Below are 19,973 nucleotides of genomic sequence, written 5' to 3'. Positions count from 1 at the left end.
AGTATTTTTATTTTATTTAACATGTTTAATAAGAGACCGGTGCTTCAGTTTTTATAACACCCTTCTTCCTTCTCCAGATACCACTTAAACAACTACTATGTTAGAGCAGAAGACTGAATTTTGTTAAATGCTCTTATTCAAGTTAACAGGACTATAAACAACAGCATACAGAAGGTTCCACTTTAAATAAAAAAAATAAAAAACATAACATATAGCACTCTGGGCAGCTTTTCTTTATGAGGGATTTTCCAGGCATAAAAAAAAAATAATGTATATACAGCTCAAGGGGACATAAAAAAAAAATATATATATATGCTATAGGCACCTACCTGAGCACCCGCAGCAGCCTAGCTAAGTTCCCACTGTCTGATTGTCACCGCTACTTCCTGGTTCCTGGTCATTTTTCATCCATAGAGGAACTGTCCTGCTCAGCCAATCACTGGCTACAGAGGTGCCCTGCCTAACTAGTGATTATCTGAGTGGGCACTTCATGCAGGGACAACACATGACCAGTAAACAGATAGCAGTGGTTTCAAGAAGGATCCACTAGCATGCAAGAGTTTGAGGTAGGTCTATAGCCAGACAACAACTGTAAGGCGGTATAGAGGGTCTCATTTACAGAATTGTACTACAAAACTAATACTGGGTTACCAAGGTTTAACATAAGTTTATTTTGTTTTGTCTTTTCATTCACAACAAACTGGCATATATTTTGAATAGGTAACACATTTGCATACAGGTTTCTAAAGGTATGCAGATTATGATCTTTAGTGAAATCACCTTAAAACAATGCCAACAATATCCATAACAGCAAATAGAATATAAGTGATGCTACAGTTCAACATTTACAATTTACTGCTTCATTTAAATGGAAAACAGGGATCCTCCCACGTATAAATTGTTTATTCTCTTCCCTGTAGACAGGGGGATGATTTTTTATTTTGTGGTACGTTTGTGTGTGTGTGTGCTTCTTGTTCTCCCTTTGCCTTTCTTATCTCCTCCTATACATTATTCAGGGGAATTATTTCCAGTCAGGGAAGATAAAATTAGAACCTTTAAGGGTGATAAATAAAAAACATTCCGCCATCTGTGAATAGTGTGAGAGGATGGTACGGCATAGTTTTCCTCTGGCGTGCACTGAGGGAAACTGATGCTAGAATTGATCCCACTTATTTGAATGGGACAGTTCACAATCATCCAGCATCTCAATTTTGACGCCAGATGGTTGGACACGCCGGAGGGCACCAGACAAGGGTGTTCAAGAACAAGCAAGCTGTGTTCCCCTCTCCATTGTTCAGAAACATATAACTGATGACAACTGATGACAACTTATGCACGTTGTCTTCAGTTATGGCATCAGTTGCGTCAAAATCCAAGCTGAGTTCACCTATGCCAGATGCCGGACATATGTCAACCCAGCCGAACAGGAACTGGTATCTAGGTCAGTGATGGCGAACCTTTTTGAGCCCGAGTGCCCGAACCGCAATGCACGCCAACTTTTTTCCCCTCAAAGTGCCAGCACAGCAATTAAATCAAAATACACATTAGCTTGGCAGTATAGTTCCCCCACATTAGGTGCAGTATAGTTTCCCCACATTAGGTGCAGTACAGTTCCCCCACATTAGGTTGGCAGTATAGTTCCCCCACATTAGGTGCAGCATAGTTCCCCCACATTAGGTAGGCAGTATAGTTCCCCCACATTAGGTTGGCAGTATAGTTCTCCACATTAGGTGCAGTATAGTTCCCCCCACATTAGGGTTGGCAGTATAGTTCCCCCACATTAGGTTGGCAGTATAGTTTCCCCACATTAGGTGCAGTATAGTTCCCCGCACATTAGGGTTGGCAGTATAGTTCCCCCACATTGGGTGCAGTATAGTTCCCCCACATTAGGTTGTCAGTATGTTCCCCCACATTAGGGTTGGCAGTATAGTTCCCCCACATTGGGTGCAGTATAGTTCCCCGCACATTAGGGTTGGCAGTATAGTTCCCCCACATTAGGTTGGCAGTATAGTTCCCCCATATTAGGGTTGGCAGTATAATTCCCCCCCCCCCCACAAGGTTGGCAGTATAATTCCCCCACAAGGTTGGCAGTATAATTCTCCCCAAAAGGTTGGCAGGATAATTCCCCCCACAAGGTTGGCAGGATAATTCCCCCCACAAGGTTGGCAGTAAAGTTCCCCGCACATTAGGCAGGCAGTGTTCCCCCACATTAGGCAGAGTTCCCCCACATTAGGCAAGCAGTGTTCCCCCACATTAGGCAAGCAATGTTCCCCAACATAATGCAGGCAAAGTCCCCCACATTAGGCAGGCAGAGTTCCCCCACATTAGGCAGGCAGTGTTCCCCCACATTAGGCAGGCAGAGTTCCCCCACATTAGGCTGGCAGTGTTCCCCAACATTAGGCAGGCAGTGTTCCCCCACATTAGGCAGGCAGTGTTCCCCCACATTAGGAAGGCAGTGTTCCCCCACATTAGGCAGGCAGTGTTCCCCCACATTAGGCAGGCAGTGTTCCCCCACATTAGGCAGGCAGAGTTCCCCCACATTAGGCAGGCAGTGTAACCCCACATTAGGCAGGCAGTGTTACCCCACATTAGGCAGGCAGTGTTACCCCACATTAGGCAGGCAGTGTTACCCCACATTAGGCAGGCGTGCTCTACCTCCCGGTGGTCCCTGCATTTTAAAGCTAACGCGGGACAGCAGAGAGTTAACCGGGACATCCTTGTGTCCCCAAATGACCTTTCGGGAAACAGGGATGTCCGGAATGTGACGGGGGCCTGTGGCTGCGTGCCCACAGAGGGGGCTCGGTGTGCCACCTGTGGCACCTGTGCCATAGGTTCGCCATCACTGATCTAGGTTGATTTACATGGATTGGCGGGGATGTCGACCTTACTAAGTGTAATACTCTGACTCTACATAATATAGGGGGTGTGGAGATTGATGACTGACTGTCAGTGGGGCTCCTATGAGAATGGGCTATCTTGATTTAAGGGAGTACAGGAGAGTCCACTGATTTCATGGGCCAGGTTTGCTTGCCCTTTTCCCTTCAAAAATTATATAAGTAATGGCAAGAGCCTGAATAAATAGTATTATTTAAAATGTCAACTGAGAGACAAGGGAAGAGAAAGGGCATTTATGATTTGGAATCATGGGCTCAAAAATTTAAGCAAATAAAAAAAAACTGGGATATCACTTAAAAATGTTTTATTTTAATATATTATTTTAGCTTTAGCTTTGAATGCTGTTGGACCATTTCTTTTGTTCATTATAATAAAATGGGGTAAGGTAAATAAAAAGTTATGGATCCTGCAAATGCAACAATATTGTACTTTTGGTTCAACATCACAAAATAAATTATAATAAAGCAGCTACAATGTTAAAAGTCAAGATTTGCCTGGGCAAATAGATTTTTAATGTTAGATCCTTTACAATGATAAGGATGCACAGTAGACATGCACGCCCTGCTAGTTAGATCAGAATTGTGACTGGTATGAGAGTGACATTTAAACACAATGTAGAACTCTCTCCTCCAAACAGAATGGTATCAGAACAAAAGTGTGACCTTCGTTATTATATTGATGCCAAGTATGTTCTACCCTGCAGAAGTACAAAATGTTCTTTCTTATTTGGAATAGACAAATAGATTTGCAGTGCTTTGTGAAACACAGTTCACCCTTTGCTTATGTCAAATATGTGTCATGAAAGAATTTCACAAAGTCATAGAAATTGTGTTATAGCAGTACATCATGTATTGTAATGTTATTTCTGATAGATGTAGTTTTTGTTTTGTTTATTAAATGGTACTCCGGTGGAAAACTTTTTTTTTTTTAATCAACTGGTGCCAGAAAGTTAATCAGATTTGTAAATTACTTATATTAAAACATCTTAATCCTTCCAGTACTTATTAGCTGCTGAATACTACAGAGGAAATTTTTTTCTTTTTGGAACACAGAGCTCTCTGCTGACATCATGACCACAGTGCTCTCTGCTGACACCTCTGTCCATTTTAAGAACTGTCCAGAATAGGAGAAAATCCCCATAGAAAACATATGGTGCTCTGGACAGTTCCTAAAATGGACAGAGATGTCAGCACAGAGCACTGTGGTCATGATGTCAGCAGAGAGCACTGTGTTCCAAAACTAATTTTTACAAATCTGTTTCACTTTCTGGCACCAGTTGATAAAAAAAAAAAAAAAAGTTTTCCACTTGAATACCCCTTTAATAACCCCTTAGTTGTCTTTACAGGATTGCCCCATGATTAAATATTACTAGGCTGAATTTGATCATGCTGTTAGAATTGTTCATATGTTTTTATTTTCATTATCTCCAAAGAACCTTGAATTGAGGGAATTATTTACCTGAATTACATTTTGCTAATTGTCCTGATTTGCTGTCTACTATTATATTTATTATTGATTTATGTAGCACCATCACATTTTGTCATGCTTTACATAGCACAATAATGGATGTACTGTAATGCATTGTTGTAACAGTTAAATGTAAGCAAATGAGACACCTTTGGTAGGAACCCCATCTTTACAAACTTACAACTTGTAACTTAGGATGCATTGTCAAATTGTAAGATTTGCTTTTGGCCAATTAGAAAGCATGGTGTTGTAAGGAAATTAGTTTTTACTCTGTATTCTATGAACCAGAAAATCAACCTTCTTATATAGTTTTTATGAGGATGAAGTTTCTGATTATATCACTTGTTGCTTGTGACTTTAGTAAAGGTTCACAGTTTGTGGAATCCTCTGATGATCAGATGTAAAGTATTTGTGATCCTTTTCTTTATACAAAATGATTATATAAAAGTTATCTATTTGCATTGGCCACTAGAATTTATTATAAACTGAGCAATGAATTGTGTTTTAACCTAGAGGCAATGGAGATGTGTATACTTATAAATTAAAAGGTAGCTAAACTTAATTGTAAATGAAACATGACAATACTAAATAGATCCCAGTGAGCATAACATATTCCCAAAAGGGACAGTGAATGGAAAGAAATAGATTTCCAAATTTGTTTTTTACATAAAACTTTTTATAAATGTGTTTTCCTGATCACTTTACATATGTACTAAACAGTTTCTATATTTAATCATGACAAAGTGAAGAAAAGGAAAATGGAGCACTCACACGATCTGTATACTTCGGACTAGACTCTCAGGCAAGTCCCCTAACAGGGGTCTTCTGCAGGGAGGCGGTAGGTGGAATTTTGGGAGCTCAGATGCTGGCCACGGTCCGAATTGCGCCTTTTCTTCACTTTGTCACAATTATTTACATACTGTTTTAGACGTGACGCACCTTTACAGATCCATAGCGGGACACTTTTACCACCTCTCCGCCTAATGCTTATACATGATCATTGCATACCTATATAGTATTTCATCCAGTGCCAATCTCCTCACAATCTACTTCTGTACTTGTCTCTTGGCTGAAGTATTCAGTTTCTATATTTATTTGTCAAATATCTAGTGCCTTAACATGCATTTACAACTTCTCAAACAAATCAGATTCCAGTTTGTTGTAACTATAAATTCCTTTCCACGTAATCTTAAATTTCCTTTAGACATAGTTACATAGTTACATAGTTACATAGTTAGTACGGTCGAAAAAAGACACACGTCCATCAAGTTCAACCAGGGAATTAAGGGGTAGGGGTGTGGCGCGATATTGGGGAAGGGATGAGATTTTATATTTCTTCATAAGCATTAATCTTATTTTGTTCCAGGAATGTATCTAATCCTGTTTTAAAGCTGTTAATTGTTCCTGCTGTGACCAGTTCCTGAGGTAGACCGTTCCATAAATTCACAGTCCTCACGGTAAAGAAGGCGTGTCGCCCCTTGAGACTAAACTTTTTTTTCTCCAGACGGAGGGAGTGCCCCCTCGTCCTTTGGGGGGGTTTAACCTGGAACAGTTTTTCTCCATATTTTTTGTATGGGCCATTAATATACTTATATACGTTTATCATATCCCCCCTTAAACGTCTCTTCTCAAGACTAAACAATTGTAACTCCTTTAATCGCTCCTCATAGCTAAGATGTTCCAAGCCCCATATTAGTTTCGTCGCGCGTCTCTGCACCCTTTCCAACTCCGCAGTGTCCCTTTTATGGACAGGTGACCAAAACTGAACAGCATATTCCAGGTGAGGCCGTACCAATGCTTTATAAAGGGGGAGTATTATGTCCCTGTCCCTTGAGTCCATGCCTCTTTTGATACATGACAATATCCTGCCGGCTTTGGAAGCAGCAGCCTGACATTGCATGCTATTCTGTAGTCTGTGATCTACAAGTACACCCAGATCCTTCTCTACCAGTGACTCTGCCAGTTTAATCCCCCCTAAGACATACGATGCATGCAGGTTATTAGTACCCAGATGCATAACTTTACATTTATCCACATTGAACCTCATTTGCCAAGTGGATGCCCAGACACTTAGTCTATCCAAGTCATCTTGTAACTTATGCACATCCTCTATAGACTGTACCGTGCTACAAAGCTTGGTGTCATCTGCAAAGATAGAAACAGAGCTGTTAATACCATCCTCTATATCATTGATAAATAAATTAAACAACAGCGGTCCCAGTACTGAACCTTGGGGTACACCACTAATAACCGGGGACCAATCAGAGTACGAATCATTGACCACCACTCTCTGGGTACGATCCATGAGCCAGTGTTCAATCCAGTTACAAACTAAAATTTCCAAACCCAAAGACCTTAACTTACCTGTCAGACGTCTATGAGGGACAGTATCAAATGCTTTAGCAAAATCCAGAAACACTATATCCACAGCCATTCCTCTGTCAAGGCTTCTACTCACCTCTTCATAAAAGCAAATTAGATTGGTTTGACAACTTCTATCCTTAGTAAACCCATGCTGGCTATCACTTATAATACAATTATCCCCTATGTATTCCTGTATGTAATCCCTTATAAGTCCTTCAAACAATTTACCCACAATGCACGTTAAACTTACCGGTCTATAGTTTCCTGGGGAAGACCTAGAGCCCTTTTTGAAGATTGGCACCACATTCGCCTTGCGCCAGTCCCTTGGCACAATACCAGACACCAGAGAATCTCTAAATATCATGAACAGGGGTACAGATATTACTGAACTTACCTCTCTAAGAACTATAGACATATAGTATCTTTCAACCTGACCCTTTTCCATAAAAAAATAATATTTATTTAATTTTGTTAAATGAACTTTTTTCACAACAAATTATTAAAAGTCATAATGATGCTAAATAATGCCACAAATTCAACAGTGTGACTTCCAGGAAAACCCCTGCTTAAAATTTAATAGACAGAATCCTCCCAGCATGTTTCATTGACTAGACAGCCTTCATCCTTGATACAGTGGGGCAAAAAAGTATTTCGTCAGCCACCAATTGTGCAAGTTTCCAACTTAAAAAGACTAGAGAGGCCTGTAATTTTCATTATAGGTATACCTCAACTATGAGAGACATAATGAGAAAAGAAATCCATAAAATCACATTGTTTGATTTTTAAAGAATTTATTTGCAAATTATGGTGGAAAATAAGTATTTGATCAATAACAAAAGTTCATCTCAATACTTTGTTATATACCCTTTATTGGCAATGACAGAGGTCAAACGTTTTCTTTAAGTCTTCACAAGGTTCTCACACACTGTTTTTGGTATTTTGGCCCAATCTGCCATGCATATCTCCTCTAGAACAGTTTTTTTTTTTTGGTCTGTTGCTGGACAACATGGACGTTCAGCTCCCTCCAAAGGTTTTCTATGGGGTTGAGATCTGGAGACTGGCTAGGCCACTCCAGGACCTTGAAATGCTTCTTACGAAGCCACTTCTTCGTTGCCCCAGCTGTGTGTTTGGGATCATTGTCATGCTGAAAGACTCAGCCACGTTTCATCTTCAATGCCCTCGCTGATGGAAGGAGGTTTTCACTCAAAATCTCATGATACATGGCCCCATTCATTCTTCCCTTTCCATGGATCAGTTGTCCTGGTTCCTTTGCTGAAAAAAAGCTCCAAAGCATGATGTTTCCACCCCCATGTTTCACAGTAGTTATGGTGTTCTTTGGATGTAACTCTGCATTCTTTCTTCTCCAAAGTCAACAAGTTGAATTTTTACTAAAAATCTGACCCTATGACATTCTCCCAACGCTCTTCTGGATCATCCTAATGCTCTCTAGCAAACTTCAGATGGGCCCTGACATGTACTGGCTTAAGCAGGAAGACACGTCTAGTACTGCATGATTTGGGTCCCTGGCGGCGTTGTGTGTTACTGATGGTAACCTTTGTTACTTTGGTCCCAGCTCTCTGCAGGTCATTCACTAGGTCTCCCCATGTGGCTCTGGGATTTTTTTCTTACAGTTTTTGTGATTGTTTTGACACCACGGAGTTAGCTCTTGCGTGATGCCCCAGATCTATGGAGATTATCAATGGTCTTGTATGTCTTCCATGTTCTACTAATTTCTCCCACACTTGATTTCTTCACAACAATCTGCTTGCCTATTGCAGATTCAGTCTTCACAGCCTGGTGCAGGTCTACAATGTTGTTTCAGGTGTCCTTTGAAAGCTCTTTGGTCTTGGCCATAGTGGAGTTTGGAGTGTGACTGTTTGAGGTTGTGGACAGGTGTCATTTATACTGGTAACAAGTTCAAACAGGTGTCATTAATACAGGTAACAAGTGGAGGACAGAGGGGATTCTTAAAGAAGAAGTCACAGATCTGTGAGAGACTGAAATCGTGCTTGTTTGTAGGTGACCAAATACTTTTTTTCCACATAATTTGCAAATAAATTCTTTAAAAATCAGACAATGGGATTTATCAGACAATGAGATTTTATGATTTTTTTCTTTCATAGTAGAGGTGCAGCTTGCTTCTTTCATTTTGCAGAGCCTTTTTAAAAATGAAAGAAGCAATCTGATTTTTTGCTATGGGCAACTGTGCAACATTTCCTCCGGACAGGTTTTGATAAATATCCCCCATAGTCATTGAAGCATGATTATTCCCAGTGAAAGGAAATATTGTTTTGTGATTGGCTGTCACCTGAACCTAAGAAAGGGTTCACATCTGCATGTTAGTAAAGGAGCTTGTAGCTAATGTTGGAAATTTTAATTCTGGTATTTGTTGTACTCATTTGGAAAAAAAAAACTGGGTAGCTTAGGTATACAAATTGTCAAGAAAAAAGCAGTACAGATTTCCTTTAAATAAGTATTTAAATCAAGGTGTGAAGAAAGTCCTAAATATTACATGTATGGGGCCTCTTAACTTTGTTTAAATGGAAAAAATGCTTTTAGAATATTTACTGTATTCTGTGGAGCATTGCCTAAATAATACTAACAAGTGAGGTAAACAGATACCATATAGTACTTCAGCAGAATGTGTCATTGTAAAAAAAACAAAAAAAAACAACAACTATTGGTTCAATTAAAGGGGTACTCCGGTAGAAAACTTTTTTTTAAATCAACTGATGCCAGACAGTTAAACAGATTTGTAAATGACTTCTGTTAAAAAATCTTAATCCTTCTAGTACTTATTAGCGGCTGTATACTACAGTAGAAATTATTTTCATTTTGGATTTCTATTCTGTCACAACCACAGTGCTCTCTGCTGACACCTCTGTCCACATCAGGAACTGTCCAGAGCAGGAGAAAATCCCCATAGAAAACATTTGCTGCTCTGGACAGTTCCTACAATGGACAGAGGTGTCAGCAGAGAGCACTGTGCTCGTGACAGAAAATAAATCCCAAAAGAAACATATTTTCTCTGTAGTATACAGCCACTAATAAGTACTGGAAGCATTAAGAATTTTTTATAGAAGTAATTTACAAATCTAAAACACAAATAGAGAAACATAGCCGCACATCCACCATTTGTATTTTGATCTACTTGCTTCTCCGCATAATTTAAAAAACTAATGTTGTTAGTATACATTTTAATCAAAAAGTACAAGCCCACTCGCCATGTCAAGGCCACCTAGTCAGAGTGGGTCCTTAACCTAACACTGGCATAGCGCCGGGCGGCGACCACTGCCTCCGAGACACCATGCCCACTGGGAGAACGACCCTACTGCTGCTCGACCATGCCCCTGGCTTTGGGCCGCACCACCCCACAGACAAAGAATCACAATCAGTCAGGCTGATTGGGACCATTTCAGTGAAATCGCGATGTCCCGATCAGCTAGAATGCGAGCGGAGGTCCCCTCACCTGCCTTCCTCCCGTCCGATCGGCAATTGATTGCTCCAAGCCTTAAATCCAAGCTTGAGCAATCGACCGCCGATTACACTGATCTTTGCCGTGTCAATGCATGGCAATGATCTGTGTATGAGATCGGTATGGGCAGTGAAATAGCCACAAGGGGGGGCTATAACAGTGCAAAAAAAAAAAAGTTAATAAAGATCATTTAGCACCTTTCCTAATAAAAGTAAGAATCACCCCCCTTTTCCCATTTAACAAAAAAACTGTGTAAATAAAAATAAATATATGTGGTATTCCCGCATGCGGAAATGTCCAAACTAAAAATATATATCTTTAATTAAACCGCACGGTCAATGGCAGATGCGCAAAAAAGTCTTAAATAGTGTATTTTTGATCACTTTTTAGATCATGAAAAAATGAATAAAACGTGATCAAAAAAGTCCGATCAATATAAATATAGTGCAGATAAAAACTTCAGATCACGGTGCAAAAAAATGAGCCCTCATACCAGCCTGTACGTGGAAAAATAAAAAAGTTATAGTGGTCAGAAGATGACAATTTTAAACGTATAATGTAGTTATGATTTTTTTTTAGAAGTACAACAAAATAAAACCGTTATAAGTAGGGTATTATTTTAACCGTATGGACCTACCGAAAAATGCACTGCATAGAAACAGAAGCCCCAAAATTTACAAAATGGCATTTTTTCTTCAATTTTGTCGCACAATGCATTTTTTTCTGCTTCACCATGGATATTTTTGTAAAATTACTAATATCACTGCAAAGTAGAATTGGTGGCGCAAAAAATAAGCCATAATATGGAATTTTAGGTGCAAAATTGAAAGTGTTATGATTTTTAGAAGGTGATGAGGAAAAGATGAAAATTCAAAAACTGAAAACCCTGCGTCCTTAAAGGGGTACTCCGGTGCTTAGACATCTTATCCCCTATCCAAAGGATAGGGGATAAGATGCCTGATCGCGGGAGTCCCGTTCGCTCCGGCACTGATTACCGGTGACTACAGGGCGGGCGGCGTGTGATGTCACACCCCTGCCCCCAGGTGATGTCACGCTCTGCCCCTAAATGCAAGCCTACAGGAGGGGGCATGATAGCTGTCACACCCCCTCCCGTAGGCTTGCATTGAGGGGCAGAGCGTGACATTACACGGGGGCATGACGTCACACGCCGCCCGCCCTGTAGTCGCCGGTAATCAGTCCCGGAGCGAACACGCTCCGGGGACTGATTACAAACGGGGTGCAGCGTGCAAGATCACGGGGGTCCCCAGTGGCAGGACTCCCGCGATCAGGCATCTTATCCCCTATCCTTTGGATAAGCACCGGAGTACCCCTTTAAGGGGTTAAATTATGCTGAGAAGCAAGTAGATAAAAAAAAAACAAATGGTGGATGTGAGGCTATGTTTCTCTATATGTGTTGTAATTTACAAATCTGTTTAACTTTCTTTCTGTTAAATATTTTTTTTAAGAATTAATGTTCATGCTTTTTTTACCTGTCCATTTTATTATCTATAATCATGTCCGTAAATGTTGGCACCCCTGAATTTTTTCTAGAAAATGAAGTATTTCTCACAGAAAAGGATTGCTGTAACACATGGTTTGCTATACACATGTTTATTCCATTTGTATTGGAACTAAACCAAAAAGGGAGAAAAAAAAGCAAAATTAGACATAATGTCACATCAATAAACTTGTTTCCAGCATATGATGCTCCTTTAAGCTCACCTGGGGCAAGGAACATATGTGGGCAATATAAAAAAAATCACAATTGAAAGCAGATAAAAAAAGTGGAGAATTTCACTTAGTCTTTGCATTGCGTGTCTGTTCTGTGTGTGCCACAACAAGCATGGACAACAGAAAGAGCAGAAGAGAACTGTCTGAGCACTTGAGAACCAAACTTGTGGAAAAATATCAACAGTCTCAAGGTTACAAGTCCATCTCCAGACATTTAGATTTGCCTTTGTCCGCAGTGCGCAACATTATCAAGAAGTTTGCTACCCATGGCACTGTAGCTAATCTCCCTGGGTGTGGACGGAAGAGAAAAATTGATGAAAGGTGTCAACACAGGATTGTCCGGATGGTGGATAAGCAGCCCCAAACAAGTTCCAAAGATATTCAAGCTGTCCTGCAGGCTCAGGGAGCATCAGTGTCAGCGCACACTATCCGTTGACATTTAAATGAAATCTAATGCTTTGGCAGGAGACCCAGGAGGACCCCACTTCTGACACAGGGACATTAAAAAAAGCAAGACTACATTTTGCCAAAATGAACTTGAGTAAGCCAAAATCCTTCTGGGAAAATGTATTGTGGACAGATGAGACCAAGATAGAGCTTTTTGGTAAAGCACATTATTTTACTGTTTACCAAATATGAAATGAGGCCTACAAAGAAAAGAACACAGTACTTACAGCGAAATATGGTGAAGGTTCCATGAAGTTTTGGGGTTGTTTTGCCCACTGGGTGCCTTGAATGTGTGCAAGACATCATGAAATCTGAGGATAACCAACAGATTTTGGGTCGCACTCTACAGCCTAGTGTCAGAAAGCTGAGTTTGCATCCAAGATCTTGGGTATTCCAGCAGGACAATGACCTCAAACATACATCAAAAAGAACTCAGAAATGGATGGCAACAAAGTGCTGGAGAGTTCTGAAGTGGCCAGCAATGAGTCCAGATCTAAATCCCATTGAACACCCGTGGAGAGATCTTAATATTCCAATAAGAGAGACCTGGAGCACTTTGCAAAGGAAGAGTGGTCCAACATTCCGGTTGAGAGGTGTAAGAAGCTTATTGATGGTTATAGGAAACGAATGATTTCAGTTATTGTTTCCAAAGGGTGTGCAAACAAATATTAAGTTAAGGGCGCCAATAATTATGTCCAATTTGCTCTTTTTCCTCCCTTTTTTGGTTTAGTTCCAATACACACAAAGGGAATAAACATGTGTATAGCAAAACATGTGTTGCTGCAATCCTTTTCTGTAAAAAAAAAATACTTTATTTTCTTGAAAAATTTTAGGGGTGCCTATTTTTGTGGCACTAACATAATGACTGTATATGATATAAGAATTCTTCCAATTACCGTTAATGTTATTATGTGAATAATAATTTTTAAATATGTAAATATCATTTTCATGAATACCCTTCATGAAAATGAGAAAAGATGAATGTCGTAAAAGATGACACTAATATACAGATAAGATGGGATCATGCAATTCACAATATGTGCTTATCAGAATTCAGCTTGTAAACATATTTCTAAATGCTGTAAAAGTGTACCTGTCGTTAACAAAAACTTTTTATATAATGTGGATAATGCCATTAGAAGTGTATTTGTAATTTGTATAGTTTTGAGTAAAAAATGTTGTCCCTGCTGCTATTGTCTGTGTGAATCTGTGAGGAGACCAAATACAGAAAGTGTGGGTGGGACAAGCAGGGCTATATGCACACTCCTAGCTTGTCAATCAGCCTGCTGTGTGAGTCGGGAGCATGTCACAGAGCCTCAGTGCACAGAGCCCTGCTTGTCCTAAGTGCATGCAGCCCTGCTTGTTCTAAATGCATGGATTCCTGCCTGTCCTCAGTGCACAGAGCCCTGATTGTCCTCCACACTTCCTGTATTTGAACTCACAGAGACACACAGACAATGGCTGCAGGGACAACAATATATACATTTTTTAACCAATGTATATTATAAATATACATTTAATGTTATTTTCTATGTTATATAAAAAGTTTTTGCTAATGACAGGTACACTTTAAATACAGCTCAGACAAAATGTAATGTCCTTTATTATAAAAAAAAATAGTATTATATTTTTAAACAAGACATACAGGTGCAGTATTTCAGTATTTTCTAAATGGAGCTAAACTGAAAACTCTTTTCATAGATAAAATAGAAGTAACACCGTAATACTGTGTGTTTTTGTAAAGTTGCCCTCTATAAGAACCATATGTGTGTTGTTTTCTCATACTGTTTAGCTTGTCATCTAGACATCTGATTGAAATCATAAAAAAAAAATCTGTGGCCTTCTCAGCAAAGAGCCACATGTCTAGTTTGGCATTTTAATTGCTTAGATATTACATCTTCTACAATTTTGTTCCATCTGTCTGTGTTCTTATCACACCTGACAAGCCAGACTTTTATTGCAGAACTGCCAGGCTTCATTATTTGTTATGGGATCTGACAGATTTGAGGTTAAAGAGTAGATTTAATAACAGTTTAACACTTAGCACACTCCTAATTAAGCAGAGGAAAGTCCAGTACCTAATGAGAGCTTAACACAAACCATGTGTTTCTATGCCAGTCACGTTTCTGTATTAGAAAGTAACTGCAATATGAGCCTGTCAGAGTTTACATTCAGTTATGGGGCAGGTATTTTGATCGGGTGTTAATTTGATAGCAGCTATTCTAGTTGCAATATATTGAATCAGTTGATTCAAAATATAATATGCAAAGTTACATTGTCAAGCGCTTGTGATAAAGCTGTGCATTTAGCCTTTAAGATGGCTACAAAATTCACAAACCTCCTCTGTTATCCATTTTGTCTATTTTAAGCGTTGATTTATTTATACTTTAAAATACTTATTAAAGGGAATGTGTCAGAAATTGAAAAAGTATATGCAATTTCAATCTATTAATATATTTTAAACACTTTCTGTTTTATTTAGTGAAATACATTATTTACATTATATCTATCTTTCTAGCTATCTGCACCTTTTGATTGCATTAAGTCATGTCTAATATTTTCAATAAGTTTGTAATATTGTTCCACATGGATTGTTTTATTCCTGACATCAGGTGCTCTTACATGTGTTTGTGTGTTAGGCAATTCCCACTACAGTGGTCTTATATGCACATTTTCTGATATTATGACATGTTTGATGTAATTTCTGTTATTATGGCATCACATGTGCATGCACCTTATTTAAACCTGATGCTTTGTAATATACCTTACTTAACAATGGCCACGCAAGATTGCTGAAACATTGCAGGAATTAAAACAGTTTGCATGTGCCTCCCACTTGTTAAGGGACCAAAAGTAATAGAACAGAATAAAAATCATAAATCAAACTTTCACTTTTTAATACTTGGTTGCCAATCCTTTGCAGTCAATTACAGCCTGAAGTCTGGAACGCATAGACATCACCAGACACTGGGTTTCATCCCTGGTGATGCTCTGCCAGGCTTCTACTCCAACTGTCTTCAGTTCCTGCTTGTTCTTGGACAATTGCAACTGAAAAGAAAAAAGCCGGTCTTGGGAGGCGCTGCTCACGTAGTTCACAAAAAGGAGAGACTCAGGCCAGCACTGGACAAGTAGGTTTATGGACAAAACAGACTTCAGCTCAGAGTGCCTTCCTCAGGTCCAAACGTACAATGCAATCTTCTTGAATTATAGTGTGCAAGATTGCTGGAGGGGATCCTGTGAGTGGCGGCGCTGGCATCGTCCGTTTTGTCAATAAACCTACTTGTCCTGTGCTGGACTGAGTCTCTCCATTTTGTGACCTACGTGAGCAGCACCTCCCACGACCGTCTTTTTTCTTTCCAGTTGCAATTGTGTATCTTAACTGGCTCTTTCACAAGAGTCCAGTCCCGGTCGGAGTGCAGCAGCCTCCATTTGAACCCTCCACACTACACTCACAATAGCCCTTTGTGAGCTATGACCCCTTATACTACATGATCCAGTATTGTCACCTATACTGATGAGTATTTCACTGAGGTGTGGTGGAGGGTCACACCAAGTCGATATACCATATAAAGGGAGCGCCCCCTTTCTTATTTTCTCCCTCTCCTTTTCCAAGTGCTTTTTCTTGGGGCATTTTCCCTACAGTTTTGTCTTCAGAAAAGTGAAATGCATGCTCAATAGGATTTTGGTCAGGTGATTGACTTGGCCATTGCATAACATTACACTTCTTTCCCTTAACTTCTTAATGACGCAGGACATATATTTTCTTCCATGGCATCCATTTTTTCCATTTATACTTTGAGTTTATCTCAGGAACATTCTCTATATTTGCAGTAAGGTTTATGTGGTGAACAAGAATTTAACAGCTGAAAATGTTTAAGCATGTTTACATAAGGTATTATGGACTGTATGGATAATCAATAACGAATATTATATTTTTAGGTGCTGAAATATAATTTTGTTTTGGTTCCAATGTAATAGACACAACAATGACATCTCTATTCAATTGACAAAGTAGTAGTCTAAATAGATTAATCTTTTTTATTTACATTCTTTTCTTTTTCTTTTTATATAAATCCTGAGTCTACTGTGCCTATGTTCATTTTTAAGTATTGTCATGGTACTGTTTTTGTTGATATTTTCCTTTTTAGGTCTATTCAGAGTTTCTTGTTAACCAACCACATACTATCCTCAAATTTGTTTGTTAGTCATTAGAGATGGGCAAATTTTTCAAAAATTTGATTCGGCCGATTCTCCAAATCTTCCGAAAAAAATTTGGTTTGATACGAATATATTTGCGGTAAATCACTATTAGAATCACTGCCATAGAGCAACACAATGACAGAGTCTGGATGTGGCAGCAGAGTCGGGAGACCATATGGCCTCACAATTGAAGAGGTTAAAGAGATTTTTTTACTGTAATACACCCCAGTATGATATCAATAGAATAAAGCATACTCTCTGAACTGTCCCTTCTTGCACTATGGTTGCTTGCAGTCTTTTAAACTGGAGTGCTTCCTATGATGATCTCAATTGGCAGACTATGAAACAACTTCTAAACTCTCCCCACCTGCCTGCAGTTATTCGGACTTGAGGTCAATGGATTTCCCCTGTGCTGTTCTGTATTGTCAGTAACACTGATTAGTGACCACACAGTGTCTGCTCTCTCTCTGGGCAGAACAAATGCGGGCTTGAGATAAATGGCTGCTGAATATATAGGGCTGTGACATTACCTGGCTGGCTGTTGATAGGCTGCATGCCACCATGTGATTCAGGGTGATCCCGCCTACCCGACTTCCTTGCCCCTTGTCCTCACACGTGTAGCCACCATTTTAGGCAGAAAAAAAGGGAAGGAAAATCCAGCTTCCAAAGGTGCAGGTGAAATAAAACTTAACATTTACTGTATCCAATTAAAAATAAAGGAACATAGTGAAGGTGGGTAGTGACATGTCACTCTAAAATCGGAGTAAAATGCCGACACGTTTCGAGCATAATCTCTCTCATAGTCATGGCAGTAAAATTACCGTATTGATGGGTTTAAATACACATTTTTTAATTACACAAACCCCATTTCAGATACGCCCTCTGGTCTTTGCATCCGGATCTGACATCAAGTTCCAAGTGCAGGTGCAGCATAATTGCTGCCCCTTATTTTCGTGTTGGGCAGCCAAGGAACATACATTGATTCCAAGTAAACTAATTTGAAGTGAAGCTCACTTGCCGCACAATGTGAATACACAGTTAATAGAACTTTATATTTGTTCTTTTTCTAAATAATAGATTGCCATGTCATATTCGAAACACTTGCTGCACAAAGTAAAAATTAACAACTACATGTTGCAAAATATGAAGCCCGCAATTAATTTACTGCACAGTGTGAACACACAAATGAATAAATCCTTATATTAACATATTTTTTTCAAACAAGTCCATTTAGTTAGGGATTTCTCTTTGCTTGTTGCAGGAATTATATACCCTAGAACACACAACAGGTATTATTTGGGAAATGATTAAACTAATCTATGTTTCTTTTCTTTTTCTTATAGGTGCTCCTCCACTGATTTGTCTCAACAGAATAGTTCAACAAATATGCAACTGCGTTCAAAAGAAACACAATCCTATTTTAATAACACAGATCAAAAGGACTGTGTCAGTTTTTCAATGTCTAGGGTCAGCTCTATTCCTATCATACACTCAGTGGGGCTAGACGATGCCTGTCTGCAAATGCAGAATGTTTCTGAAGTGTCAGGCATCAAACTGTGCAAAAACTCCTATTCCAATGAACTTGTGAAGGTGAACATTACACCCAGCAACTGTCTTATAGCAGAGCAAAAAGAAGTCAAAATTTTGCTTGAAACTGTTCAGGAGCAGATACAAATTCTGACCGATGCAAGAAGAAGGTCAGAGGACATTGAAATCACTTGTCTAGAGATGGAGGAAAGTGCCAGTGAGAATACAGCTTTCCTGCCCCTGAGTCCAAAAACAAAAACTGACCCAGAGGCACAATTTGTCTTAAGAAATGAAATGCATAGGGACTCAATGCTCCATGTGTGATTTTGGCTGTGGACTACTCTGTCGGATGCTTAGCATAACAGAACATGTGCGAAAATAAGATGAAAGGAAATAAATTATTTATATGCATTAATTTAAGAGCATCTACATAGAAGAAACCAAATAGTCTATCGCCCTCATATCATAGTGTTTTCTAAACAAAATATTTTTTTAAGGGAAAGAAAAGTTTGTGGAAAGGAGAAGCATACAATGGGTACATTGATGTGTTAAACTATATCTTCTGTTAATTTTTAACCCCTTCAAATGCTGGTGGCTAATTCATTCAAAATGCTTTAAAAATTCTTCCAGGTGCAAAGTGTTTTAAACTAACATTGGGGGTCAATATGATCTTTCCACTCAAAGGGCCAAAAGCATTACCATTGGAAAACCATTACTTGTATTTTGTTATAACATTTTATTGACAATGACAGTAAAATACCACAACTATCCCAATGAAAAAGAATTACAGTTATGATGTGTATTCAGTTTTCCTGTTGTGTTATTTTTAATGTTTTTCATTTCTGGACACTTAACATTCACATGTGCCAAACTACATGCTTGCCTATTTAACACAAGAGATGTCTGACCATGACTAGAATTTGGGAGCATCTAAGGGATGACAAAAATCTTGTTCAACACAATCGTCCTGGATCTGTGAATCAAATAAAAGTATATTATGTATCACTTATGAACATAGCACAACAACAATATGGGCTAAATCTTTTTATTTTTACTGGTGGCAGTGTCTTTGTTATTTGCATAACATTTTGTGCCACATTTATAGAAACTTTAAGGTTTTAAATTACAGATGAATTGGTGTGGTTGCTCAATGACACATGGACCATGCATCCAGAGTTTTCAAGGGCTTCTGAGAATAGAAAAAAAAACATATTATATTAAAATGTATGTGCTTTTTCTAAACAAGAATGGGAAGGACTGAACATCTATTGAGCTGGCTTTAGAAATAAAGAGGTTTCATTAGCCATAGGTGTTGGGATAGATCACTGTTTATGTTACTTGAAGGTATTGTATCATCAAAAACTAATAACTATGTTTCTTTTTTTTCTTGGAAAGTTTTCTTGCTTACCGTGCAGCCGCTTTTATAGGGAATTGTCTTAATTTTGTTTAACACAATCATTCAAATAAAAATGTATATCACTAACGACTATATCACAATAGTCTTAAATAAGCTTAAATGGTCACTACTCACTTCCCTTGCAAAAATACTTTGTATAAGTTAATATACAACTCAACACTTAGATTGACACAGTAAATTTTACTTAAGGAGAAAATACGGCAAAAAATATATTAAAAAAATTCAGAAGGTAGCCTTCAATATCTGTAAACAGATAAGCACCCTTTTCAATGGGGTTAAAGGGGGTACTCCGGTGAAAAAATATTTTTTTTAATCAACTGGTGCCAGAAAGTTAAACAGATTTGTAAATTACGCCAATTAAAAATCTTAATCCTTCCAGTACTTATCAGCTGCTGTATAATACAGAGGAAGTTCTTTTCAAATTTCTTTTCAGTCTGTCCACTGTGCTCT

General features: G+C 38.8%; 1 protein-coding gene across 2 annotated transcripts in view; it reads left to right on the top strand.

Moving 5' to 3' along the window:
- NRG3 (neuregulin 3) overlaps positions 1-19,884 on the top strand; it is a 1,092,025-nt gene extending 1,072,141 nt beyond the window's left edge. The window contains exon 9 of one of the 2 annotated variants that reach the window (XM_056530934.1): positions 17,923-19,884. In XM_056530934.1, coding sequence (XP_056386909.1) covers positions 17,923-18,430 — 508 coding nt within the window. In that variant the 3' untranslated portion in view covers positions 18,431-19,884. The remainder of the gene's footprint in view (positions 1-17,922) is intronic. The other variant, XM_056530933.1, reaches the window with a different exon arrangement.
- The last annotated feature ends 89 nt before the right edge of the window (positions 19,885-19,973 follow it).

Source organism: Hyla sarda, chromosome 7 (genome assembly GCF_029499605.1).
Source record: "Hyla sarda isolate aHylSar1 chromosome 7, aHylSar1.hap1, whole genome shotgun sequence".
Lineage (NCBI taxonomy): Eukaryota > Metazoa > Chordata > Amphibia > Anura > Hylidae > Hyla > Hyla sarda.
The sequence above is the reverse complement of the archived record's forward strand: the minus strand, read 5'-3'. Positions and strand labels throughout refer to the sequence as shown.